The 20,349-nt window shown below is 53.9% G+C and overlaps 6 protein-coding genes across 6 annotated transcripts; 5 read left to right on the top strand and 1 right to left on the bottom strand.

The window, feature by feature from the left end:
* Nucleotides 1-680: 680 nt before the first annotated feature.
* CAOG_05952 (hypothetical protein) lies at nucleotides 681-3,044 on the bottom strand. The gene is made up of 3 exons (XM_004345492.2): nucleotides 2,191-3,044; nucleotides 1,349-2,050; nucleotides 681-1,265 (listed from the first exon to the last, which is right to left on the bottom strand). The coding sequence occupies exons 1-3, from the start codon at nucleotides 2,998-3,000 to the stop codon at nucleotides 852-854; spliced, it is 1,926 nt and encodes a 641-aa protein (XP_004345542.2). The 5' UTR covers nucleotides 3,001-3,044; the 3' UTR covers nucleotides 681-851.
* A 362-nt stretch (nucleotides 3,045-3,406) lies between these two features.
* CAOG_05953 (acetyl-CoA C-acetyltransferase) lies at nucleotides 3,407-5,539 on the top strand. The gene is made up of 3 exons (XM_004345493.2): nucleotides 3,407-3,819; nucleotides 4,459-4,663; nucleotides 4,831-5,539. The coding sequence occupies exons 1-3, from the start codon at nucleotides 3,445-3,447 to the stop codon at nucleotides 5,442-5,444; spliced, it is 1,194 nt and encodes a 397-aa protein (XP_004345543.1). The 5' UTR covers nucleotides 3,407-3,444; the 3' UTR covers nucleotides 5,445-5,539.
* Nucleotides 5,540-5,544: 5 nt separating this feature from the next.
* CAOG_05954 (hypothetical protein) lies at nucleotides 5,545-7,404 on the top strand. The gene is made up of 3 exons (XM_004345494.2): nucleotides 5,545-6,565; nucleotides 6,650-6,944; nucleotides 7,089-7,404. Exons 1-3 carry the CDS (start codon nucleotides 5,580-5,582, stop codon nucleotides 7,323-7,325), a joined length of 1,518 nt encoding a protein of 505 aa, XP_004345544.2. The 5' UTR covers nucleotides 5,545-5,579; the 3' UTR covers nucleotides 7,326-7,404.
* A 191-nt stretch (nucleotides 7,405-7,595) lies between these two features.
* Nucleotides 7,596-13,072, top strand: CAOG_05955 (hypothetical protein). Its single transcript, XM_004345495.2, has 2 exons — nucleotides 7,596-7,633; nucleotides 8,560-13,072. The coding sequence occupies exon 2, from the start codon at nucleotides 8,584-8,586 to the stop codon at nucleotides 12,943-12,945; it is 4,362 nt and encodes a 1,453-aa protein (XP_004345545.1). The 5' UTR covers nucleotides 7,596-7,633; nucleotides 8,560-8,583; the 3' UTR covers nucleotides 12,946-13,072.
* Nucleotides 13,073-13,243: 171 nt separating this feature from the next.
* On the top strand, nucleotides 13,244-15,616 carry CAOG_05956 (hypothetical protein). The gene is made up of 7 exons (XM_004345496.2): nucleotides 13,244-13,430; nucleotides 13,789-13,837; nucleotides 13,957-14,182; nucleotides 14,289-14,491; nucleotides 14,587-14,629; nucleotides 14,750-15,144; nucleotides 15,275-15,616. The coding sequence occupies exons 1-7, from the start codon at nucleotides 13,264-13,266 to the stop codon at nucleotides 15,497-15,499; spliced, it is 1,308 nt and encodes a 435-aa protein (XP_004345546.1). The 5' UTR covers nucleotides 13,244-13,263; the 3' UTR covers nucleotides 15,500-15,616.
* Nucleotides 15,617-15,813: 197 nt separating this feature from the next.
* CAOG_05957 (hypothetical protein) lies at nucleotides 15,814-19,703 on the top strand. Its single transcript, XM_004345497.2, has 8 exons — nucleotides 15,814-16,100; nucleotides 16,871-16,999; nucleotides 17,071-17,424; nucleotides 17,701-18,367; nucleotides 18,474-18,654; nucleotides 18,736-18,998; nucleotides 19,076-19,293; nucleotides 19,407-19,703. Exons 1-8 carry the CDS (start codon nucleotides 15,876-15,878, stop codon nucleotides 19,593-19,595), a joined length of 2,226 nt encoding a protein of 741 aa, XP_004345547.1. The 5' UTR covers nucleotides 15,814-15,875; the 3' UTR covers nucleotides 19,596-19,703.
* Nucleotides 19,704-20,349: the final 646 nt, after the last annotated feature.

Consider the following 20,349-nt stretch of genomic DNA (forward strand, 5'->3'; position numbering starts at 1 on the left):
ACAGCGAGCGCTGCTTACAACGCTGAGCAGCAGTGCGCGTACTTTCAGTAAGTTGAACACCGAGCCGCTCAAGCCAAAGCCAAGGGCGGTCATCAAGTCATCTTCAGTTCGCATTTGAATTTGATTAACTAACGCTCTGTCTCGCTGTCTGTCTCTCTTGCTCGTGGTCGTTACTACAAAGGTCCTTCAGCGGCTGCAATTCAGCCTGCCACACTCACCGCCGCCTACCAGTCCCTCAAGTCAGTACAACTAGCACCAACCCATTGATGTACTATGACACTGACCTTTTTTGCGGTTGGGACACAGACCGCTGCTCGATGATGCAGTCGCAAGCCACGACGCCGACGATGTCCTTGAAGCCAAGCGAGCCTGTCTTGATTTTCTAGGTTTTGCATGGTCACAAAATACGCGTTAGTGGTATTACGACAATGTAGACGCTCATTCTATTGCTCTTGTTTCCGATGGGGTGTGGGGTGCAGATCGGTACAATGCATTGCGAGAGAGCAAACAACCAATTCCTGCCGATCTCCCGCCCCTTGTCAACAACGTGAAAGGTACATGCAGATCCCCCCCCCCACAAAGGTTGGAACAGGCTTGTTGTTGTAGGGTGTACTAACTTGGATGACGTTGACTGCTCCAACGCAACTCTGAAAATCTCAGATAAACTACAAGAATTGTTGGGCAAGAAGACCTTCTCGGCAATGTAGACAACCAACCCCGCACGCGCATGCACCCAAAGCATCGATTGGAATACATACACGACAATGGCACATACATTTTACACTTCCCAGTTCAAGTGATACAATCAAATCAAAAATCCTTGCGTTTGACACACACATTCTTCCCTCTTTTTACAACTTGGCCGTTCGAGTTGCAGCCTCGACAACTGCGCGCATGTCTGTTAGGGCTTGGAAGACGGCGCGTGCAAGACGCAGGCCATCGGTGTGGCTGTCGTTGAAATTCGTCACGGAAAACACAATGCTGTCGTCGCGCACATTGTAGCAAACGCCGTAGCCGTCTGGAACAACGGGGCCAAAGGCGGGTGCCACGCGGAACGTTGTCGGCACTTGGCTGGTGGAGAGACGGAAGGTGGTGCTGCGGCTGTACGCCGGGTCTTTGAACAGCGCAGGCACTTCCAAACCACCCTCGATCGCCAGCATGCGCATGCCAAGCAGAGGACGATCGACACCACGGCCTTCCATGGCGTTCTTGGTGGTCTTGACGTGCGAGGCAATGGCCTCCTTTAACAGCTTTGCGCAGACGACCTGGAGCAATTGTTGGGTTTCCATTGCAAAAAAGTCAGACGTAGCTACTTCTTCCTCACTCGCATCCCACCACCAACTCTTACCGAATCAAGACCCCGAGGATCATTCACAGGCGTCATTGCACGAACAAACGCGGCAGAGGCTTGGCTGAGGCTGCGGATGGTTTCCGTGCGACCGTGGTGGAATTGACGTGTGGACGCGGTCTCGTACACGGCGGTGAGATTGCCGTGGAGACGGTAGTACCCCAGCTGCAGCGCCATCTGGAACCAGGCGTCAGGCGACACACGGAAGGCCTTCACCAGCTCTTTGCCATAAGCTGGGTAATCGTTGATGGAGAGATTCGTGCGCGCAATCAGGGCGTCAATTTCAACAGCCACGCGGGCAAGGCCATCTTGGACTGCCTTGGGCAACGGGCCCCAAGACAGGAGCTCGGGTTCGGCGAGCTTGGACAACCGCTCGTGGCGCTGGGCTGCAGACAGCTCGTCGTTGAACAGGCGGCGCGTGCCATGCATGTGGAAGACCAGTCGCGCCACTGCAACGCCATCGGCAACAGAGTGCTCCATGTTGATGCCAGCCTGGCCGTCTGCTGAAACCAACAGTTGCACAGACTTGTCAAACCAGCGGTTGCCAGTCTCGCGCGTGCTGCCAAAGCCATGGAGCGTCAGCGCGGTATTGGCGCCGTCCTCGAGCGCAAGCTCATCATCCAATGAGACGGTGAACAGGGCCGACTCGATCACCTCGAGGGTGCGGCGGCTTCCGGCATGTTGAGACAGCTGTTCGCGATTCTGTTCGAGGTGAAAAACAAGCAACAAAAAAGTCGTTCAAAAACAAGGGTGATAAGTGAAACAGCAGTGTGAGAACACCAATCAGCACAACAACAAGTAGGAGCATGAGGTTTTGCAGCAACAGAAGGCGCGAATGGTACCTCGGCCCAACGCGTTCGGTTGTCCGCAGTCAGCAAGCCGATGGCAGGAGACTTGCCGCGTGCGGCACGCGCTTTGATGCGGGCGAGTTGTAGCTCAATCTCGTCTTGTGAGAGGATTTGCAGCGATTTGCCTCCGGAACCCGACGCGTGCAGCACTGGGAAGGAGAAGAATTGGTTGCGGCAAATCACCACGACGTGGCGGGAATTGGCATAGGTGACCTGCTCGTCAATCTTTTTGCCTGGCTTGCGGTTGGTTGCAAAGATGAGACGGAGCTGGTTCATGCACAGCGGCGCCTTGCCCAGAAATTCGGGCTGCAGCCGCTCAGAAACGACCAGTTCTCTGAATTCGAGCATTTTGACAATGTACCGCGCCGCCTGACGCAGCGGAGGCGGGTTGCTCGGATCGCGCTCAAGGGTCATGGCCGTGTTTGAGTTGATCACGGACGTCTCGCGGTAGGCCAGGTAGGCGAGCTGGAGCCACCAATCCTCGAGCCAATTGCCACGCTCCTGCCCGCGCTGGACGAGCTTCTTGTGGAGCAGCTCGCCCGTCCCGCCCGGCTGCTTGAATGCGTCGACGGCAGCACGCGTGGCGCTCTGCTCTGGCAGGGACAGCAGCGGCTGCACGGAAGCCAAGTACGTGTCGAGCACAGTGTCCAGATTGGGAACCGGCAGCGGCGGGAGCTTTCCCTCGAATGCGAACAGCGCGGGTTGTTTTGCCGCAGCAGCACCTGCGCCACCACTTGTCATAGTAGCAGCAGCGTTGTTGTTGGTCTTGCTTGCATGCGCAGCGTCGTGGTCGTTGAGTGACATGGCTTTATTGACAACGGAAGCAATCCAAAAAAAATGAGTGAAACGTTGTTCAAAATCTGCCGACGGAAGATTGGAAAACTTGTGGATTTGAGCCGGTTTCTGTTAGTTTCTGTTGAGGAAAGCAGTAAAGCAGTGAAGGAACGATTGCGTTGGTCATCACTCGATCACGTCCAATGCTCAACGAGTGAAAGACAAAAAAACGAAAAAAAAAACATGCAGTGCCGAGCGACGGAGCTGGGAGAGATTCAGCGAAAAGCAGGCTGAGCAGCAACAAGCATTGGAACTGTTGCTTTTCTGAGCATCTCTGGGGTGAGGTGTTTGTTTCTCTCCCTTGCCATTGCGTTTCTGTCTAATATGATTGATGATAATCAATAATTCACCAACTGTTACTCCTTTTCTGAGCTTGCTTTGCTTCACTCTCTCTTTTTGAAGAATCGACCCATAATGCTGCTCTCTGCCCGCCCCGTGTACATTGTCGCTGCCAAGCGCACGCCGTTCGGCACGTTCGGCGGCAAGCTGAAGGATCTGACTGCGACTGATCTGCAGGTTGAAGCCGTGAAGGCTGCCCTCGCTGCCGGCAAGGTCGACCCGACCACGGTGGACAGCGTTGTGGTTGGCAACGTTGCCCAGACGAGCGCCGACGCGCCGTACCTCGCCCGCCACGCCGGCCTCCGCGCAGACATCCCGATCCGCACGCCAGCACTCACCGTCAACCGCCTGTGCGGCTCGGGCTTCCAGTCCATCATCAACGCGGCCCACGACATTCTCATTGGCGACGCTGCCATTGCGGTTGCCGGCGGCACCGAGTCCATGTCCCAGGTCTGACTCTTTCTCGCTCTCACATTCAGCAACTTCTTCTTTGATGTTTGAGGTCGGGACATGGGGTGGGGGTGGGGTGGTTCGAGCAGCAGATCAAGGCGGAGACGGAAGCGGCTCGTTTGGAAAAGAAGTCTCCGCGCTTCTACACAAGTCAAATGCTTTGGGAGTCCCCGGTCGAAGGGGTTTGCGCAGTTGATTGCTGTTGAGATGAATGAAAGCAGGAGCAGCAGCAGGCTGATGTGGGGGTGGGGCGGGTCTGGTTGAGGGGTTTCCATATGGATGATGCATTGAAGATTGAAGGCGGTTTTTACATGTGATTTTGGCTGATGACTGTTGTCACAAAAACAACGAGCCACTCAATCACTCACTCATGGCAATCACTCAATCACTCACTCAATCACTCACTCAATCATGACCAAGTTCACAGTGCTAGCAAACAAAAACAAAAAGAAAACACCCCGGCTTGGGCTGGTTCGCTTGAAGAGCCGAATGCAAATCATTGGTTCTGAGAAAATGAAAATTCTGAGAGTTGTCTTTTCTCTCTTTCCCATTCTCTTGCCGCCCCTCCCCCCTCTCTCCCCTGCGCCTCGTCTCTGACCAATTTTGCTTACTGATGACTTTGTGTTGCTGCTCGGTCAGGCACCTTTCGCGGCCCGCGATATTCGCTGGGGCGTCAAGCTCAGCCACACCCCCAAGCTCGAGGACACGCTCTGGTCGGCGCTCACCGACTCGTACATCAAGCTGCCGATGGCCATCACTGCCGAGAACCTCGCTGCCAAGTACCAGGTCACTCGCGCTGATGCCGACGAGTTTGCGCTTGTGTCGCAACAGCGTTGGGCCAAAGGTAACTACGGCTTGCTCTGGATCCACTTCTGCTCCAACATCTGCAGGATTGGGTTTTTTGTTTCTTTTTGTAGCCAAAAGTTGTTGCTGTTCTTTCTCTGACTTTTGTTGTTGTTGTTGTTGTTGTTGTTGCTGTTGTTGTTTTTCCCCCCCCCCGTTCTCTTTCAGCTCACGCTGAAGGCCGCTTCAACGCCGAGATCGCCCCGATCGGCATCAAGGGCAAGAAGGGCATTGAAAAGTTCGAGGTCGATGAGCACCCGCGCCCGGCCACGACGATCGAGACGCTCGCCAAGCTGAGCCCCGTGTTCAAGGCTGATGGTGTCGTCACTGCTGGTAACGCCTCTGGCATTTGCGACGGTGCTGCAGCGCTTGTTCTTGCCAGCGAGGAGGCTGTCAAGACCCACAACCTGAAGCCCCTTGCCCGCCTCGTCTCGTACGGCATCTCGGGCGTCGACCCTTCCATCATGGGCATTGGCCCGGCCCCCGCCATCCGCCAGGCCCTGAGCCGCGCCAACCTCACTCTCGACAAGATCAACCTTGTCGAGGTCAACGAGGCCTTCGCCGCCCAGTTTGTGGCCGTCGAGCGCGAGCTCAAGCTTGACCGCGACATTTCCAACACCAACGGCGGTGCCATCGCCCTCGGCCACCCTCTTGGCGCCTCTGGTGCTCGCATCGTTACCCACCTCACCCACGAGCTGCAACGCACCAACGGCAAGTACGCCGTCGGCTCTGCCTGCATTGGCGGTGGCCAGGGCATTGCTGTTATTCTCGAGCGTGTTTAACGAAAAAATGTTTGTTTCATTTTGTTTGTTTGTCCGTCCTCTGAGCAATCAATAAACGACAGCAAAATCAATAGAACGTTATTGATCATCACTCCTCATAGCTCTACTTTGTTTCATCACTTCCCCCCTCCCCCAATGTCGAGCTCGCGGCGCGATCATCGCTCAATGTCGCGGTCGAGGTCCAGATCGCGGTCCCGCTCGCCCGACCGCCGTCGCCCCGCGTCTGACTCCAGGAGCTCGCAGTCCCAGCAGCGCTCACGATCTCGATCTCGATCCCGGTCTGTGTCTCGGTCGCGGTCGCGGTCAAGGTCGAGGTCGAGGTCGCCGTCAACGCGGCGCCATTCAAGCCACCATTCGAGCCACTCAAGCAATCGCTCGCGCTCTGGGCGTCACAAGCACAGCAAGAAGCACAAGAAGCACTCATCGTCATCATCATCGTCGCGTCGCCATCGCAGTCGGAGTCGGAGTCCAAGTCGGAGCAGCGACCGCTCGTCAAGTAGTAGCAGCGAATCCGAGTCGTCTGGGAGCGAGTCTGGGTCGGAAGGCGAAGACGACCGCCGGCATCGTAGAAAGAAGCACAAGCACCACAAGCACCATAGGAAGCACCACAAGCACCACAGGCGGTCAAGATCGCCCGAACGAGCTGAACGCGCTGAGGCGAAACACAATGTTGCTCGCGAGAGCTCAAGCACGACTGCTACAACTAGTGCACCAGCAAGTACAGGTACTCTTTCAAGGTCAAGCGAAGTGGTTGCTGCAGCCGCTGCCGAGCCTGTTGTGGCTGGACCCTACATCCCGGAAGAGTTTCGCCGCACGCTCGAGCGTCAGGCAGATAGTGTTGAGATTGGACCAACCGCACCGCCGACAACGACAAGCTCGAGTCAGGAAAACAAGGATCAAGCAGGGCCAGAGATGGACGAGGACGCACGACGCTATCTCGCGACGCTACGCGGCGAGACCTACAGCCCGAACTCGACGCAAGTCCACAACAACAACGCGGCTGCCGAAGACGATGATGATGATCTAGGACCATTGCCCGCTGCCCAAGGATCGCATGCACCAACAGCAGCCGAGCAGTTTGCTGCTCGGGAGGCCAGAACGTTGAAGCGCGAGCAAGATCGGTGAGTGATTGTTGTGACCTCGTTCGCTTTGAAGGCAGAGACTATTCTGTTTACTCACTGTTTACTCACTGTTTGCACTCGTAGGTTGAATGCTGCGGCGGCGGCGGCCGCGGGACCGGCAGATCGCGAAGAGTGGATGATGGAGTTGCCCGAGGAGCGGAGCTTTTTGGGTACCGAGGCCCGCAGCTTCAGATCGAACGCATACAGCGGTCGTGGTGACACTTCGGCATGGACCGATACGCCAGCACAACGTGCCGCTCGATTGGCAGGCCACCCCGACCCCGAGCCCTCGGCTGCCGCCAAAAAGCGGGATGCTGCCAACGCCGAAGCGCTGCGACTCCAGCAGGAGCGTGATCGTGACATTGCCTCGTCTTTAGATGTAAGATAGTTTGTGGATGTTTTTGGTTGGATTGGGTGCGCGTGGCATGCAAGGCGAGGGATCATGACGAGTTTGGAAGGATTTGTGCTCATCTATTTTTTTGTTTTACCATGCGGGTTTGTTTTGCTGTTGTTGTTTTCACAGGGCAAGCGAGCATCCCTGTCCCTCGTCGACATGCACCGAGACCGCCAAAGTGTGGAAGCTGCAGCTGCCAGCAAAGCTAAAAGCGACGAGCCATCCACTCGGATATTCACGTTTGACCGCGAGAAGGACTTTGGCAACCGCGTCATGGATTCCAAAAAGCGCAACGACATTATCGAAAAGAGCAAGTCCTTCAACACGCGCTTTGCCTCTGGCGGGACTCAGTCTCGGTTTCTCTGAATTTTTTTGCGTTTGCTGCGTGGAAGCTTTTTGCTGTTGGTTTGATCAAACGAGTAAATTTCTCGGAATTCTGGCGTGTTCACTGTTGGTGCTCTGAACTTACCCGGACATTTGACCTTGAATCGCTCCTGAAGCTTGTAAGGATGGATGCCAGAGTGAGGAACGGACGCCGATTCACCGTTTTCGTCTTCTTTGGGCATTTCGCGAGTGTTGTTGCAGTAGTCGTTGACTTTTGGTTTTTCTCTGTTTTGTTGCTCAGTCAATCTTTTTCTTTTTCTTTTTCTTTTTTTCTCTTCATTTCTGAGTTGGTGAGGATTTTTGATGATTTTTGCATCATGCATTTTTATTTCTTTGTCCTTTCCCGCGCTTTCATCATCGTCGCTCACCCCCTCGATCGCGCTCTCTCCCTCACTCACTCACTCACTCACTCACTCCTCTTGTTGTTGCTCTGAGTAATACAAGTCACTTGTGATGCAGCGTTCGCCTGTCTTCAGTGCAGGTGGGGCAAGTGGGGCGTTCCTCATGTGGCACAGTTCACCCTTTTCTCCGATTTCCACCTCACACTCATCCCTCCCACCACCCAGTCCATCCACCCAGTCCATCCATCCATCCATTCATCTGCATCGCCGCAAATACTCGGCGCTTCATTCAATCTTGAGTCGCGGCATCGATTGAAGGCGAGAAAGACAAGTCAATGGAGAAACTCAACTCAAATTGACAAAAAATGACAAAATGCAACCTTTTTTTTTTTTGAATGTTCACTCTCCTCCTCCTCCTCTGCTTCAGTCCGCTTTGTGCTGCTTTTGCGACTCCAGTTTGTGCGTTGCGACTCTAAGAGTGTGAGTGAGAGATGCAGAGCTGCAGCGTGGGATTTGACTGGTTGAACGGAAGTCTTCTCCAAGCGGAAATAAGCGCTGAAATCTGCGCAGAGCGTGATTTGCTGCTGATTGCCCCCCACACGGCTTCACTCGGCTTCCACACTCAAAGTCAAAGTCAAAGTCCATATGAGCATCATCTCAAAACAAGTAGTCAACTAGTCAGTAATGGTGGGTGGGGGGTGGGTGTGGGGGAAACCTGGTCAAAAACACACAGCAACAACTGTTTTTGTCTGAGAAAGCAGAGAATCAAAACTCAGAACCTGATGCTCGTGTTGTTGTTCCTTCCACCTCACGATTCATGATCGTTAAACTCACTTTTGTTTGACCATGTGCCTTTTTCATGTTTTCTTGCTCAGATTTTTTTCTCTCTCAACATCACAATGGCCAAGTCATCGACTCCTCTGATGGCCATGTTGGCTGCCGTCGTGCTGATGCTGGCACTGACCGCCAGCGCCGAAACAATCTTGGAACAGCTCACTGCTGATGGCCAATACACCCAATTCCTCGACTTTGCATCCCAGTATGGCCTGAACGAGACCATTCTCGCAAACACAACAACGACCTTCACCGTGTTTGCGCCGACGGATGCTGCTCTGCAAGCGCTGACGCCAGACCAGCTGGCCCAGTTCACGGCGGGAGGAGCCGCGTCCATCCTCTACCTCGTTTTGGACGGAAAGGTGCAACGCTCGGACTTGCACACCAACGACCTCCGCGCCACGCTTGCCGGCACGACCTTTGTGGTCGGCAACTACCCTGCCGCCCAGAACAACCTCTTCACCTTCAACGGCATTCCCATCGACCCCACCGTGGCGGATGTCAGCAATGGTCTGATCTTCCCGCTCAACACGACCGTGCCGCTCCTTCCCACCAACTACATGACGGGCGCCATCGCGTCCGGCACGATTGGCAATGTCGCCGTCTCTGTTTTTGCCGCGGCCGTGGCCCGTCTTCCCCTCATTGCTGAGCGTCTGAACACCTCGGGCCCTTACACGCTGTTTGTCATGTCGGACGCTGCCATCTCGGCTGTCTTGCCCGATGCCGCGCTCGCGAACGACGAGTTTATGACGCAGTTGCTGCTCCTCCACATCTCGTCCGGTGCGTGGTTTTCCTCTGCCATCAACGCCACTCTGCAGGGCAGTGCCTCGTTTGAGTTGACGTCGCTCAACACCAAGCCGCTCAGCGTGGCGGTGAACGCGACCGACGACGGTGGTGTGGCCCTGAACAACGGCCAGGCGCGCATTGTTGCCACTGACGCCACCCAAATCAACGGTGTCATCCATGTCATTGATGGCGTGCTGCTGTTCAAGCCCTCCGAACTGCTCGCTGCCCTCAAAGGCTTCTCCAACCTGACCGCCCACCTTTCCACTGCCGGCCTGCTGGCGCAGCTTGATGCTGGCAGCAACTTTACGCTGTTTGCTCCCACCGACGACGCCTTTGCCGCCCTCAGCTCGGCCCAACAGAACGCGCTCGTCAGCAGCCCCGCCGCGACGAAAGAGTTGCTTTCTTACCACGTTGTCAGCGAGCCGGTCAAGACGCTCGACATCTCCCTGCCCATCATCTCGAAGCCAACGCTGCAAGGCGGTCAAATCAACCTCGGCATGTACAGCTCTGGCGCGTACTTTGTTGGCAGCGCCGAGCTCGACTACGACACGGTCGACCTGCCCGTCGCTGGCGGCAGCTATCTTCAAGCGCTGGATGGCGTCATCCACAACGTTGGCTCTGAGCCCGTGAGTGCCTTCTTCACGCCATCTACGCCCCTTCTCTACACTTCGAGCGACAAGTTTACCACCTTCCTCGCGCTGGCAGCCAACACTGACCTGAACCAGCTGCTGAACGGCTCGCTCAATTCTTTCGTGACTGTCTTTGCTCCGTCTAATGCTGCCTTTGCGAGCCTCGACACGGCCGTTGTTTCCTTCCTGATTGCCAACCCCGACGTTGCAATCTACCTCCTCGGGTTCCACGTTTCCGAAGGAGCGCCGTACTCCCTGTCCTTCGACTTTTCGACGACGCCCTCGCCTCTGGTAGCCGTGTCTGGAGGCGACTTTTACGTCGAGCAACCCGTCGAAGGCACCCTTCGTGTGCAAAATACCTCAACCACCCGTTCCGTGGACTGGATTGGCGCCAATGGCGCCGTTCATGTGCTTGATTCCGTCCTCGTCCCTCCAGCCCGTATCTCGGTTGCCCTTGTGTTTAACAATCTCACCACCTTTGCAACTCTCCTCAGGAATACTTCTTTGCCGAGCTTGATTGATCCTGGCAGCTACACTTTGATTGCGCCCACCAACGCCGCATTCGCCAGCCTTGATCCCGCCGTTATCGACCGTCTCCATACGGACAGTGACTTTTTGCTGGCTTTCCTGCAGTTCAACAGTGTGATCGGCGATCACCCTTACGACACTCTGGTTAGCAGCACGAGCGCCATTCTGCTGCCCAACATTGCCAACTCGGTTGTTCGCTTTGACACGTCTGATACCACCGTTTTCGCCCAGGGTGCCCGACTTTCCTCGGCGCCCATCCAACCCACCTCGGGTATCATTCTTATCGTCGACAAGGTGCTGCTGCCTCCGACGGGCGACTTGCTCGCTGTGCTCGAAACCCTGAACAGCACGAGTGCTGTGGGTGCTGTTCTCGGCAACACGACCTTGCAGGGCGCGCTTTCTAGCCCCACTGCCAACCTCACTGCCTTTGTGCCCAGCAACGCTGCGTTCGAGACGATTCCGTCGCAAGTGCGTGGCGTGTTTGCGGGTTCGTTGCTCTCCAAGATTCTCGCTCACCACATCGTCCCGGATCAGCTCGTGTATGGCGCCCTCCTCCCCGACTTTATCAACAAGTCTTTCACGACGCTGCAGGGCGACACCATCGGCCTGGCCTTTGCCAACTCGGAGTTTGTCATTACTCCCGATAACGCCAAGGTGGTTTCGCTGGATGCGGCACCTGCCTCGAACGGCATTGTGCACTTGATCGACACTGTGCTTCTGCCAGTCTTGAACACGTTCGACGTGCTCCAGTGGGACTCGTACGTGACCTTTGCCTCAAAGCTGCTGCAGACCAACCAGAGCGCCCTGCTCGAGACGGCGCCCATCGTCACCGTGTTTGCGCCGTCGGATCTGGCATTCTCCAAGCTCACGCCGCAGGAACTGGCAGACTTTAACGACCTCACCTTTGCCAGCGATGCATTTGACTACATGATTCTGACCCAACAATTCAATGCGTCCGACGCCACTGACGGCCAGCAGCTCCAGGACGATGGTCTCATCTTGTTCGTCAACAAGATTGGCAACAAGGTCTATGTGAATGGAAAAGCGCTCGACCTCGCGCCAGCTGTTACGTCGAACGGCGTGATTTATGGCATGGACGACGTTGTCTTTTTGCCCACCAACACGGTCAACGATGTGCTGGCAGTGCTGACTCCCCAATTCTCCGACCTGGCTCAGCTTGTCGGCTTGAACACCACGCTGGCCAGCTCGACCGACGTGTTCACCGTGTTTGCGCCAACCGACGATGCTCTCGCCGCGCTGCCTGCGGACGTTGTGGCTGGCGTGTACCCCGCCCTCCTGACCAAGATTTTGCAGCACCACGTTGTGCCCAGCACTGTTCTGTTTGACGTGGTCATCCAGGCGAGCTTTGGTCGCCAATTTACCACGCTGACTGGCGAGAACATTACGTTTGCCGCAGGCGCAGCTCCCGGCGACGCTGTTCTCAACCCTGGCACGTGCGCCATCAGCGCGCTGGACTCGCTCAACGTCAACCTTGCCAACAATGGCGTTGTTCAGCTGCTCGCCGAAGTCTCGCTGCCCGCGTTTGACGTGCTCGACCAAATCCAGTACAACGGCTTCCAGTCGTTTGCCGAAGGCCTCGCGACCGTCGCGCTCGACCAGCCTGTTGCCACCAGCCCCGCAGTCACTGCATTTGCCCCGTCCGATGTCGCCTTTGCCAACCTCACCGCCGCTCAGCAGGCGCAGCTGGCGGATCCCGCCTACCTCAAGCTGGTGCTCCAGACCCACCTGCTCCCCATCGTTCTTCCTCCCTCGCAGTTCGTCGACAGCACCTATGTTCAGTCGATCGCGTCTGGCGTTGGCAGCAAGCTCATCCTCAACCACTACGAAGGCCAGGATTACGTCAACGGCATCAAGGTCAACTCTGCCATCAGCGGCACCAACGGCATCGTCTTTGGCCTCGACGAGGTCATCTTCCCGGTCAACGTGTCGCTGTTTGGTGCCATCTCCCAGCTGCCGAGCGATCTGTCCACGTTTGTTTCCAAGGTCCAGCTCGGCAACCTCGAGGGCTTGCTCAGCAACACCGACCGCATCTACACGGTGTTTGCCCCGTCGAATGCCGCCTTTGCCGCCTTTGAACACGACTCGCGCCTCGACAATGCCGACTTTGTCTCCAAGCTCATTCAGTCGCACATGGTCAGCTCGGCGCTCTACGCCCCTGGCATCACCAACGGCAAGTCCGTGTTGACTGTTGGCGGCACCCAAGTTGTTCTGCACACCAACGGCACCAACATTTTCTTTGACACTGCGCTCGCATACAAGATCAATCTGCCCGCTGCCAACGGTGTCCTGTACGTCATCGACAAGGTCATCATCACTCCTGCGCCCCACGATTCCGGCAGCAGCAGCAACAGCGGTGCCATTGCCGCTGGTGTCCTCGTCCCTCTCTTTGTCATTGGTGCCGCCGTGGGCTACTACCTGTACCGTCGCCGCCAGGCCCGTTACCAGTACTCTCCTCTGATTTAAAAAGAGTCAGGCGAGCAGGACCCTTGGACGCTTTGGTTGAAATTCTTCTTCTTGAGCAGATGGTCCCTTTTGTTTCTTTCAATACACTTGACAAAAAATGTCGTCGTTATTCGATTCGATTGCTCAGAAACCCGAGATGTGTCATTTTTGAGCACTGCTTTGTTTGTTTTGCTACGAAATAGTCTGGTGTTTGAGATGGTGGTTGCGGTGTCATCGCATTCTGACAAGTCGAAACCGCTTTGCGATTTTTTTTTTTTTTTTTTTTTTTGGATTTGGAAGGAGAACAGTTCTTTTTCTTTTCTCTTTTCTCTTTTCGAAATGAGTTGGCAGGACATTCAAGTGCGCGTCTTCACCGCGTGGGTGAACGAGCAGCTCAAGGAGCGCGGCATGCGTGTCGGTGACAAGGAGCCTCTGCACAAGGAGATGATTGACGGCATTGCGCTGATCAACCTGCTCGAAATCATCAGTGCAAAGAAGCTTCCCAGGTATTGAAATTCTATTGGAAATTGGAAAAAAAAAAAAAAAAAAAAAACTCGCACAACAACGAGTGGAAGTTGCATCGACTCGCTCGTTCCAGGTGCAAGTTGGCCGTCGCGTTGTTGGACGCACAGTGCTTTTGGTGATTGTCGAATGACCTTGCTCGACGAAGCGCAACGAAGCGAGAGAATGAAGGGTCAAAACATCCAACAAGATCGCTGCCAAAACACCTTTTCGTTTTTTTTGGGTTTTTTTTTAACGGAATTGGTGACGCATTCACACTGTGGGTTGTACCGCAGTACTTGTGATCACACTCACCAACCTGCTTGCCGCAAATGTGGGTGTCTGTGTGTGTGTCAATGGCAGGTACAACAAGCACCCGCGCTCGCCCTACCAAAAGCTCGAAAACCAAAAGGCAAGCGCACACTGGAAACGGGCGAACATTCCAAAAATGTTCAGTTGTGTTTCAGTCTGTTTCAGAAATTTCAACTCAGTTTTTTTTTTTTTCGAAATCCTTTGGTCATTGTTGAACAGATCGCGCTGGACTTTATTGCGAGCGAAGGCCTCAAGCTCGTCAACATTGGCGCAGAGGACTTGGCGGACGGCTCGCTCAAGCTCACGCTCGGCCTGATCTGGACGCTCATTCTGCGATACCAAGTCCAGCGCGGCTCTGGCGACGACAGTCTCTCTGCCAAGTCTGAGCTGCTCAAGTGGGTCCAGTCCAAGATCCCCGAGTACAACATTACTGGCTTTACCAAGGGTGAGTTTGCGTCTTTTTGTCTTGTTTTTTTGTGGTTGTTTGTCTTGTGGTTTTCCATTCCAAAAACACAAAAAACTCACTTTGTCAACCCGACAAATTTCTGCAGACTGGAACAACGGCAAGGCGCTCTGTGCACTGACCAACGCCGTCGCCGAGGGCTCGTTCCCCAACCATGCCTCGCTCGACCCGACCAAGGGCGCCGACAACAACCGCGACGGCATGAACAAGGCCAACGAAGTGCTCCACATCCCGCTCATCATGAACCCCGAGGATCTTGCGCACCCCAAGGTCGATGAGCAGTCTGTCATGGTGAGTCGAGTGATGTTGAAAGTGCAGGGTTCGTGTTGCGGCGTTTTCCTGGTTTTAACATGTACCTCTCCTCCTGCTGCTCCTACCCATGACAGACCTACATTTCCTACTTCTGGAGGGCCACTCCGATCGCCAAGCGTACGTTGGAACAATCAGTCTGAGTGGTGTGTGGCCCTTGACCTTCGTTCTCATTTTTCTCTCTTGCGCTCTTCATTGTTACCCCTCTCCCCTCTCCCCTCTCCCCTCTCCCTAAAATAGCCAACCAAGCCAACCAGTGCTCGGCTTACGGCCGTGGTCTTGTCGAAGGCATTGTCAGCGAGCCCGCAGAGTTCACTGTCGAGACGCCCTCCAAGGACTGTGGCAAGCTCGAGGTCAAGGTCTTTGGGCCCGCCAACGCGCCCCAGAACGTCCAAGTCACGCCCGTGCCAAACGACCCCTCGCGTTACAATGTCGTCTACAACCCCACCGAACCCGGTGACTATGAGGTGCATGTCACCCTCGACGGCGTGCACATTCCTGGCAGCATTTTCCATGTCACTGTCTTGGAGCAAGTCAGTCTCGGTGGCGAAGGCAAGATTCGCGTGTACTTTTCCACCACGTCCTCGACGGACAAGGGCCGCAAGGACGTCATTGAGCTTCAAAAGCTTCTCGAGGTGAGAATGGCGTTTCCACGCTGTTACGCTGTTGTTGTTGTTGTTGTTGTTGTTGTTGCTGTTGCTGTTGCTGTCTTGCTCATCGCTTTGATTCCTTCGTTTGAACAACCCTTTTCCACTGTTCACACAGACCAAGAAGATCCACGAGAGGCCAGATTTCGAGCCGTGGTACCCGATTGACATCTGGACCCAGGCCGACCGCAACGCCGTGTTCAAGCGTGCTGGCACCCGCAACCTGCCAATCGTGTTTATCGATGATGAGTATGCTGGCGATGCCGACCGCATGTACGAGCTTGAAGCCAGTGGCAAGCTCAACCAGCTTCTGAAGTACAACGAGAACAAGAACAAGAAGTAAAGTAGCAATGCTTCTTTTTTTTGTCTTGTCCCACCATTGTCGCAACCTCGCACTGTATTGTTCATGTTGATGTACATGCCAAGTTGTGACCCCAATACATTCGTTTCGAGAAGAAGAGCAGCGTGAGCCGGTCATGTTTTTGAGCAAATTCGGCAATTCAACAAAGGAACTGTACGGCTTTTGTTTTTGTTGAGGGTTTCCCGAGTATAAACACCACAAGAGTTGCTGTTGTACCCCCTACCTTGAACTCAACCTCCTTGACAACCCGTGTCTGCATCGGCTCAATAAATTTGATTATTCAGTCCATTTTCCCCGTTATTTTTTTTTTTTTCCTTTTTGGTTGTTCATCCCTTTTCTCGAAATCCAAACTTTGACCATGACGACCATTTCGCATCCCGTGTTTGAACGTGCAGTGAATGGCAAGGACATGACTGCCATCGGCGAGCTGTTTGCGGTCAATGCCGACGACGTTGCCCAGCACACCGAGTCCATTCTGGCCGGCATCAGCGCCAAGGTCGACTCGGAGGCGTACGGCTCCGACGCCGGCGAGAAGACGTGCATCGAGAGCTCTGTCTCTGCCTTCATGGTTGCCGCCCGCAATGTGAGTTGAGCCACAGGGGGAGCCACAGCACTAGCAAATCCACAATGATGGAAAATCCAATGAAACCAAAAAAAAAAAAAAAAAAAAAAAAAAAAAAAAAAAAACGTTTCTTTGTTGTGTGGTTTGGGAGCATGAGTTTGGAACAAAAGTGCTCGCAGAAGAAGGGTGTGCTGCAAAGTGTTGTTGGACGTGTGGCTGTCTGCGATTCGAGAGTGACTGAAGCGAAAGGACCAGCTGAAAGCATTGGAAGAAGCGGGGGAAAAGGCCTTGGAATGAGAGTATGTTGTGGTTTTTTTTTTTTTTTTTTTTTTTGGATTGAGCGAACCCTTGTGAGAACCAGTAGCGAGTGACTTGCGTTTTAACAAACGGAATCCGTACTAAAGTTCACTGCCCGTGCTCAGCGTTTCCTACACTCCACCTCGTTTGATTTTTTATTTTATTTTTTTTTAATCGGTTCGCTCCTTCCTGCGTGCCACTCTGCATGCCACAATGCTCAACCTTCATTCAATCACAACGACATACTCTTCCTGGCCAAGTCGCCACAGCGGAAGCCCCCAACAGCCTCAACAGCCACTTTGACGTGTGACACATGGATTTTGATCCACATCCGCAAACACCAAAAAAAAAAAAAAAAAAAAAAAAAAAAATCCGGTAAAAAATCTGATAAAAATAAAAATTAAATAAAATAAAAATAATTCTAAAAATCTGAAAATCGTCGTGTCTGACTTGTTTCCTTACTTGCTTTGCTTGCTTTGTTTGTTATGGAATAGGCTGAGGATTTGCTGATTGACAACATTGAGCACTTTGTCGCGCTCATCGAGGTCTTGCTCAAGTACAACCTCGAGTCCGGCAAGCCCCATGCAGAGCTCCTCAAGAACGTCCTCTACATCCTGCAGAGCGTAAGCAACCTCGAACTCGTTATGGAAGTGGCCTGATGCGGAATGCTCACGTTCCACCTGCATCGCTGTAGCAATACTCCAAGGCCAAGATCATCCAAAAGTCGCTTGCCACCGTCATCAAGGTGCCCGCCAAGGGCCGCGACGATGGCCTCAACCAGACGGTTGCGGGCATGTTTGCCATGACCACCATTGTTGGCGGAAAGATCTTTGTGCCGTACGTCTCGACGGTCATCAACCTGGTCCTGACCAACCCGGCCAACCAACGCTCGAGCTTCCTCACCGTCCTCAACAACGTCTACCCGTTCGCGCGCGAGGAGGTCCATCCTTTTGTCCCCAAGCTGGTCAAGATCTTTGATTCCGGCGACATGGGCAGCAGTGTCACCGCTCTGCAAATTTTGAGCGCCGTTGCCAAGAAGAACCCCGAAGTAAGAAAGTGCAACCTGCTGGACTTTCTTCCAAACAATTTCTCTCACTCTTCTCTCTCTCTCTCTCTCTCTCTCTCTCTCTCTCTCTCTCTCTCTCTCTCTCTCTCTCTCTCTCTCTCTCTCTCTCTCTCTCTCTCTCGCTCTCTCTCTCTCTCTCTATCTATCTCTCTCTCTCTCTCTCTCTCTCTCTCTTTCTCTCTCGTGGTCCTATTTCTCACCATTTGACGTGTGTTTGATGTTGATTTTGTTGATGTTGTTGTTCCTGCTGTTCTCCAGCTGCTTGAAAAGTTCATTGACGACTTTGTCCCCGCCCTCAGCTCGCCAATGTCGGGCGCAATGGCCATCATGATGCTGGTTGACCTGGCTGTTGCCTACCCTGACCACTTCGTCAAGCACCTCGACGACATCAAGGCATCCGTGAGCACCAACCAAACGTTCATCTACAATGCTCCCAAGATTATTGGAGCTGTCGGCCGTTCGTCCGAGGAGCGAGCTCGCCAGAGCATGGAAACGCTGTTCGAGTGGCTCAAGACATCGCCCGACCAGAATGCGGTGCCGCTGCTCATGCTGGAGATCAAGAACGTTGCTGGCGCCTTCAAGGCGTCCTTGACCCCGTACCTTGATTTCATGCAAGAGTACATCAAGTCGACTCCTAACGAGTCTACGCGCACGGTCGGCCAGAGCATTTTGGATGCCTACCACGACCGCACGCTCGAAAACCTCGGCAACCAGGTCGTCGCCACCGACGCCAAGATTGAGGTCGTTGTCAAGGACACCCAGGAGGTCAAGGCCAAGGTCGAGGAGGTGGAGAAGCGCGTCCTCACTCTCGAAGAAGAGCTCAAGGAGATTGACCTGTTCGTTCAAGACCACATCAGCGAGCTCAAGGAGTTTGTTGCTGGCATTGTCAAGAAGCTTCCTATTCCGATGAACTTTACGACTGAGGGTACGAGCCGCATGATGAGTTGTTTGTTTGGGTGGTTGTTGCTCGTCCAGCGCTCTCACTTGATTGTTGTTTCTGGATTTTGTTTGTTTGTTTTTCGACGCGGCAGACCGCTTCCTGAAGATTCAGAAGGTTCTCGTGCTGCACTTTGAGTGCGCTTGCAAGAGCCCCCACTGCCAGTTCAGCAAGGGCAAGACTTTCCGCACCGAGACCAAGGTCATTAACAAGTGGATCAAGGTCGCTTTCTCTGCGATTCAGGTCGGCAAGGCCATTTGGGACAAGGATGTTGGGTGAGTTTTGGATTTGTGTGGATTTGTTTTGTGTTGGAGGGTGTTTCGGGTTGCTCACTGTCCTTGATCAACCCTTGTCAGTGCCGTGGTCGAAGGCCTTCGATCCGTCTATGAGATTGGCAAGTCTCAGTACGACACTAGCTTCCAGACTTTCATTACCGAGCCGTTCTTGACGTCGAGTGAGTCGGATGAGCTGATCAACCAGCTTCGCGATGCCAAGTTCTTTGAGGCCTTCGAGTACGACGCCCAACTCGGCAACTGGGTCTGCCACCCCTGCGCTCACCCACCGGCACCGGTCGCCGAGCCCGCTGCCGTTGCGGTCGTGGCTTCTCCTGTCGCTGCTGGTAAGCGGTTGTTGTGTTCTGTCAAGTTTTTGAATTCCGTCGGATTTTTAACGTTTTGTGTTGTGCTGTGTGGCTAGCTCCTGAAGCCGCCTCGAGCTCTGCTGCCGAGCCAGCAGCGACACCTGCTGCTGCGACGCCTGCTGCTGCGACGCCCGCTGCTGCGACTCCAGTGGCTGCTCCCCCGGCCATCCTCGAGGGTGTCCTCCACAAGCGCGGTGGCAAGATTGTGCGCCAATGGCAGGCCCGCAACTTCAAGCTCACTGAAAAGACCCTGGAGTACCGCCTGATTGGCAAGGTACGTCATTGGCGGGGCGAAATGGTGTTGATGGTCGAAACAATGGAAGAAGAACGTGCATGACTAAACGACTGTCACTTTTTTTTCCGTTTTCTGCTTTTGCTTGCTTGTAGGACGGACTTCGCGGTTCGATCGAGCTTAGCGCAGTCACTGCCGCCGAACTGGTGCCAGTTGCCAACATCAAGCGTCCTCACACGTTCAGCCTTGTCACATCGCTGAAGACGTACCACATCTCTGCAGACTCGGACGAGACTGCGACCAAGTGGCAGACCGCCATTGCTGGCTTGATCAACCGTTCCTAAGTTGTTGGGTTTGGTTTCGAGATCGTGCATTTTCGTTTGTTGTTCTTTTTTTTTTCTTTTTTTTCTGTGTTGACATGCTTGCCATCATTCAATAAAGTCTTGCAGTTGGTTGTTTTCTTCGCTGATGGTGGAGATCGTGTAGATGATGTCTCTCAATCCTATTCTTTGGCTTCCAGGCCTAGGTGAACGATCGATGTCTTCTATTCTTCTGAGAAGCGTTGAGCAGCAAGCTCCAGGGTTGAAACTAAATTCCCATGTGCCTTCCTCCTCTTCCTCTTTGTTTCTCTCCTTGTCCTTCTTTTTGCATCAATCGTTATTCATATGAGGATGAACGCCATGCAAGATCCGAGCTGCTCAGTCTCCTCTTTCCACCGTTGTTTCAAGTGAGTTTGTATTTATTTTATTTTTTATCATTGTATTCATTCAACTCTTTCTCGTCTCTTCTCGCTTGCTTGCTTCGCTCTGGCGCTCCCTTCTTGCCAGTCGCTTCCTCTTCGACTTTTATCACTGTTGCTCTGCTCTCCGATGACCAGCACGAGAGAGGGGGCTCTGTTCGTTGCCTCCACTCGCTAGGCTTGTTTCATTATTTTTTTTTTATTTGGTTTCATTCCTGCGGCATACAATGGTGGTGGTGGAGAACAAAGGCGATCGAAACCACTCATCCATGCGTGTCCAGTCTGTGAATGCTCCCTTCTTAATTGTTGATCTACTATATTGTTGGCAGTGGGAGTCCGTCGATGCCAATGCCGGGATG

The sequence above is a fragment of the Capsaspora owczarzaki genome (genome assembly GCF_000151315.2).
Source record: "Capsaspora owczarzaki ATCC 30864 unplaced genomic scaffold supercont2.10, whole genome shotgun sequence".
NCBI classification, from domain to species: Eukaryota; class Filasterea; order Ministeriida; family Capsasporidae; genus Capsaspora; species Capsaspora owczarzaki.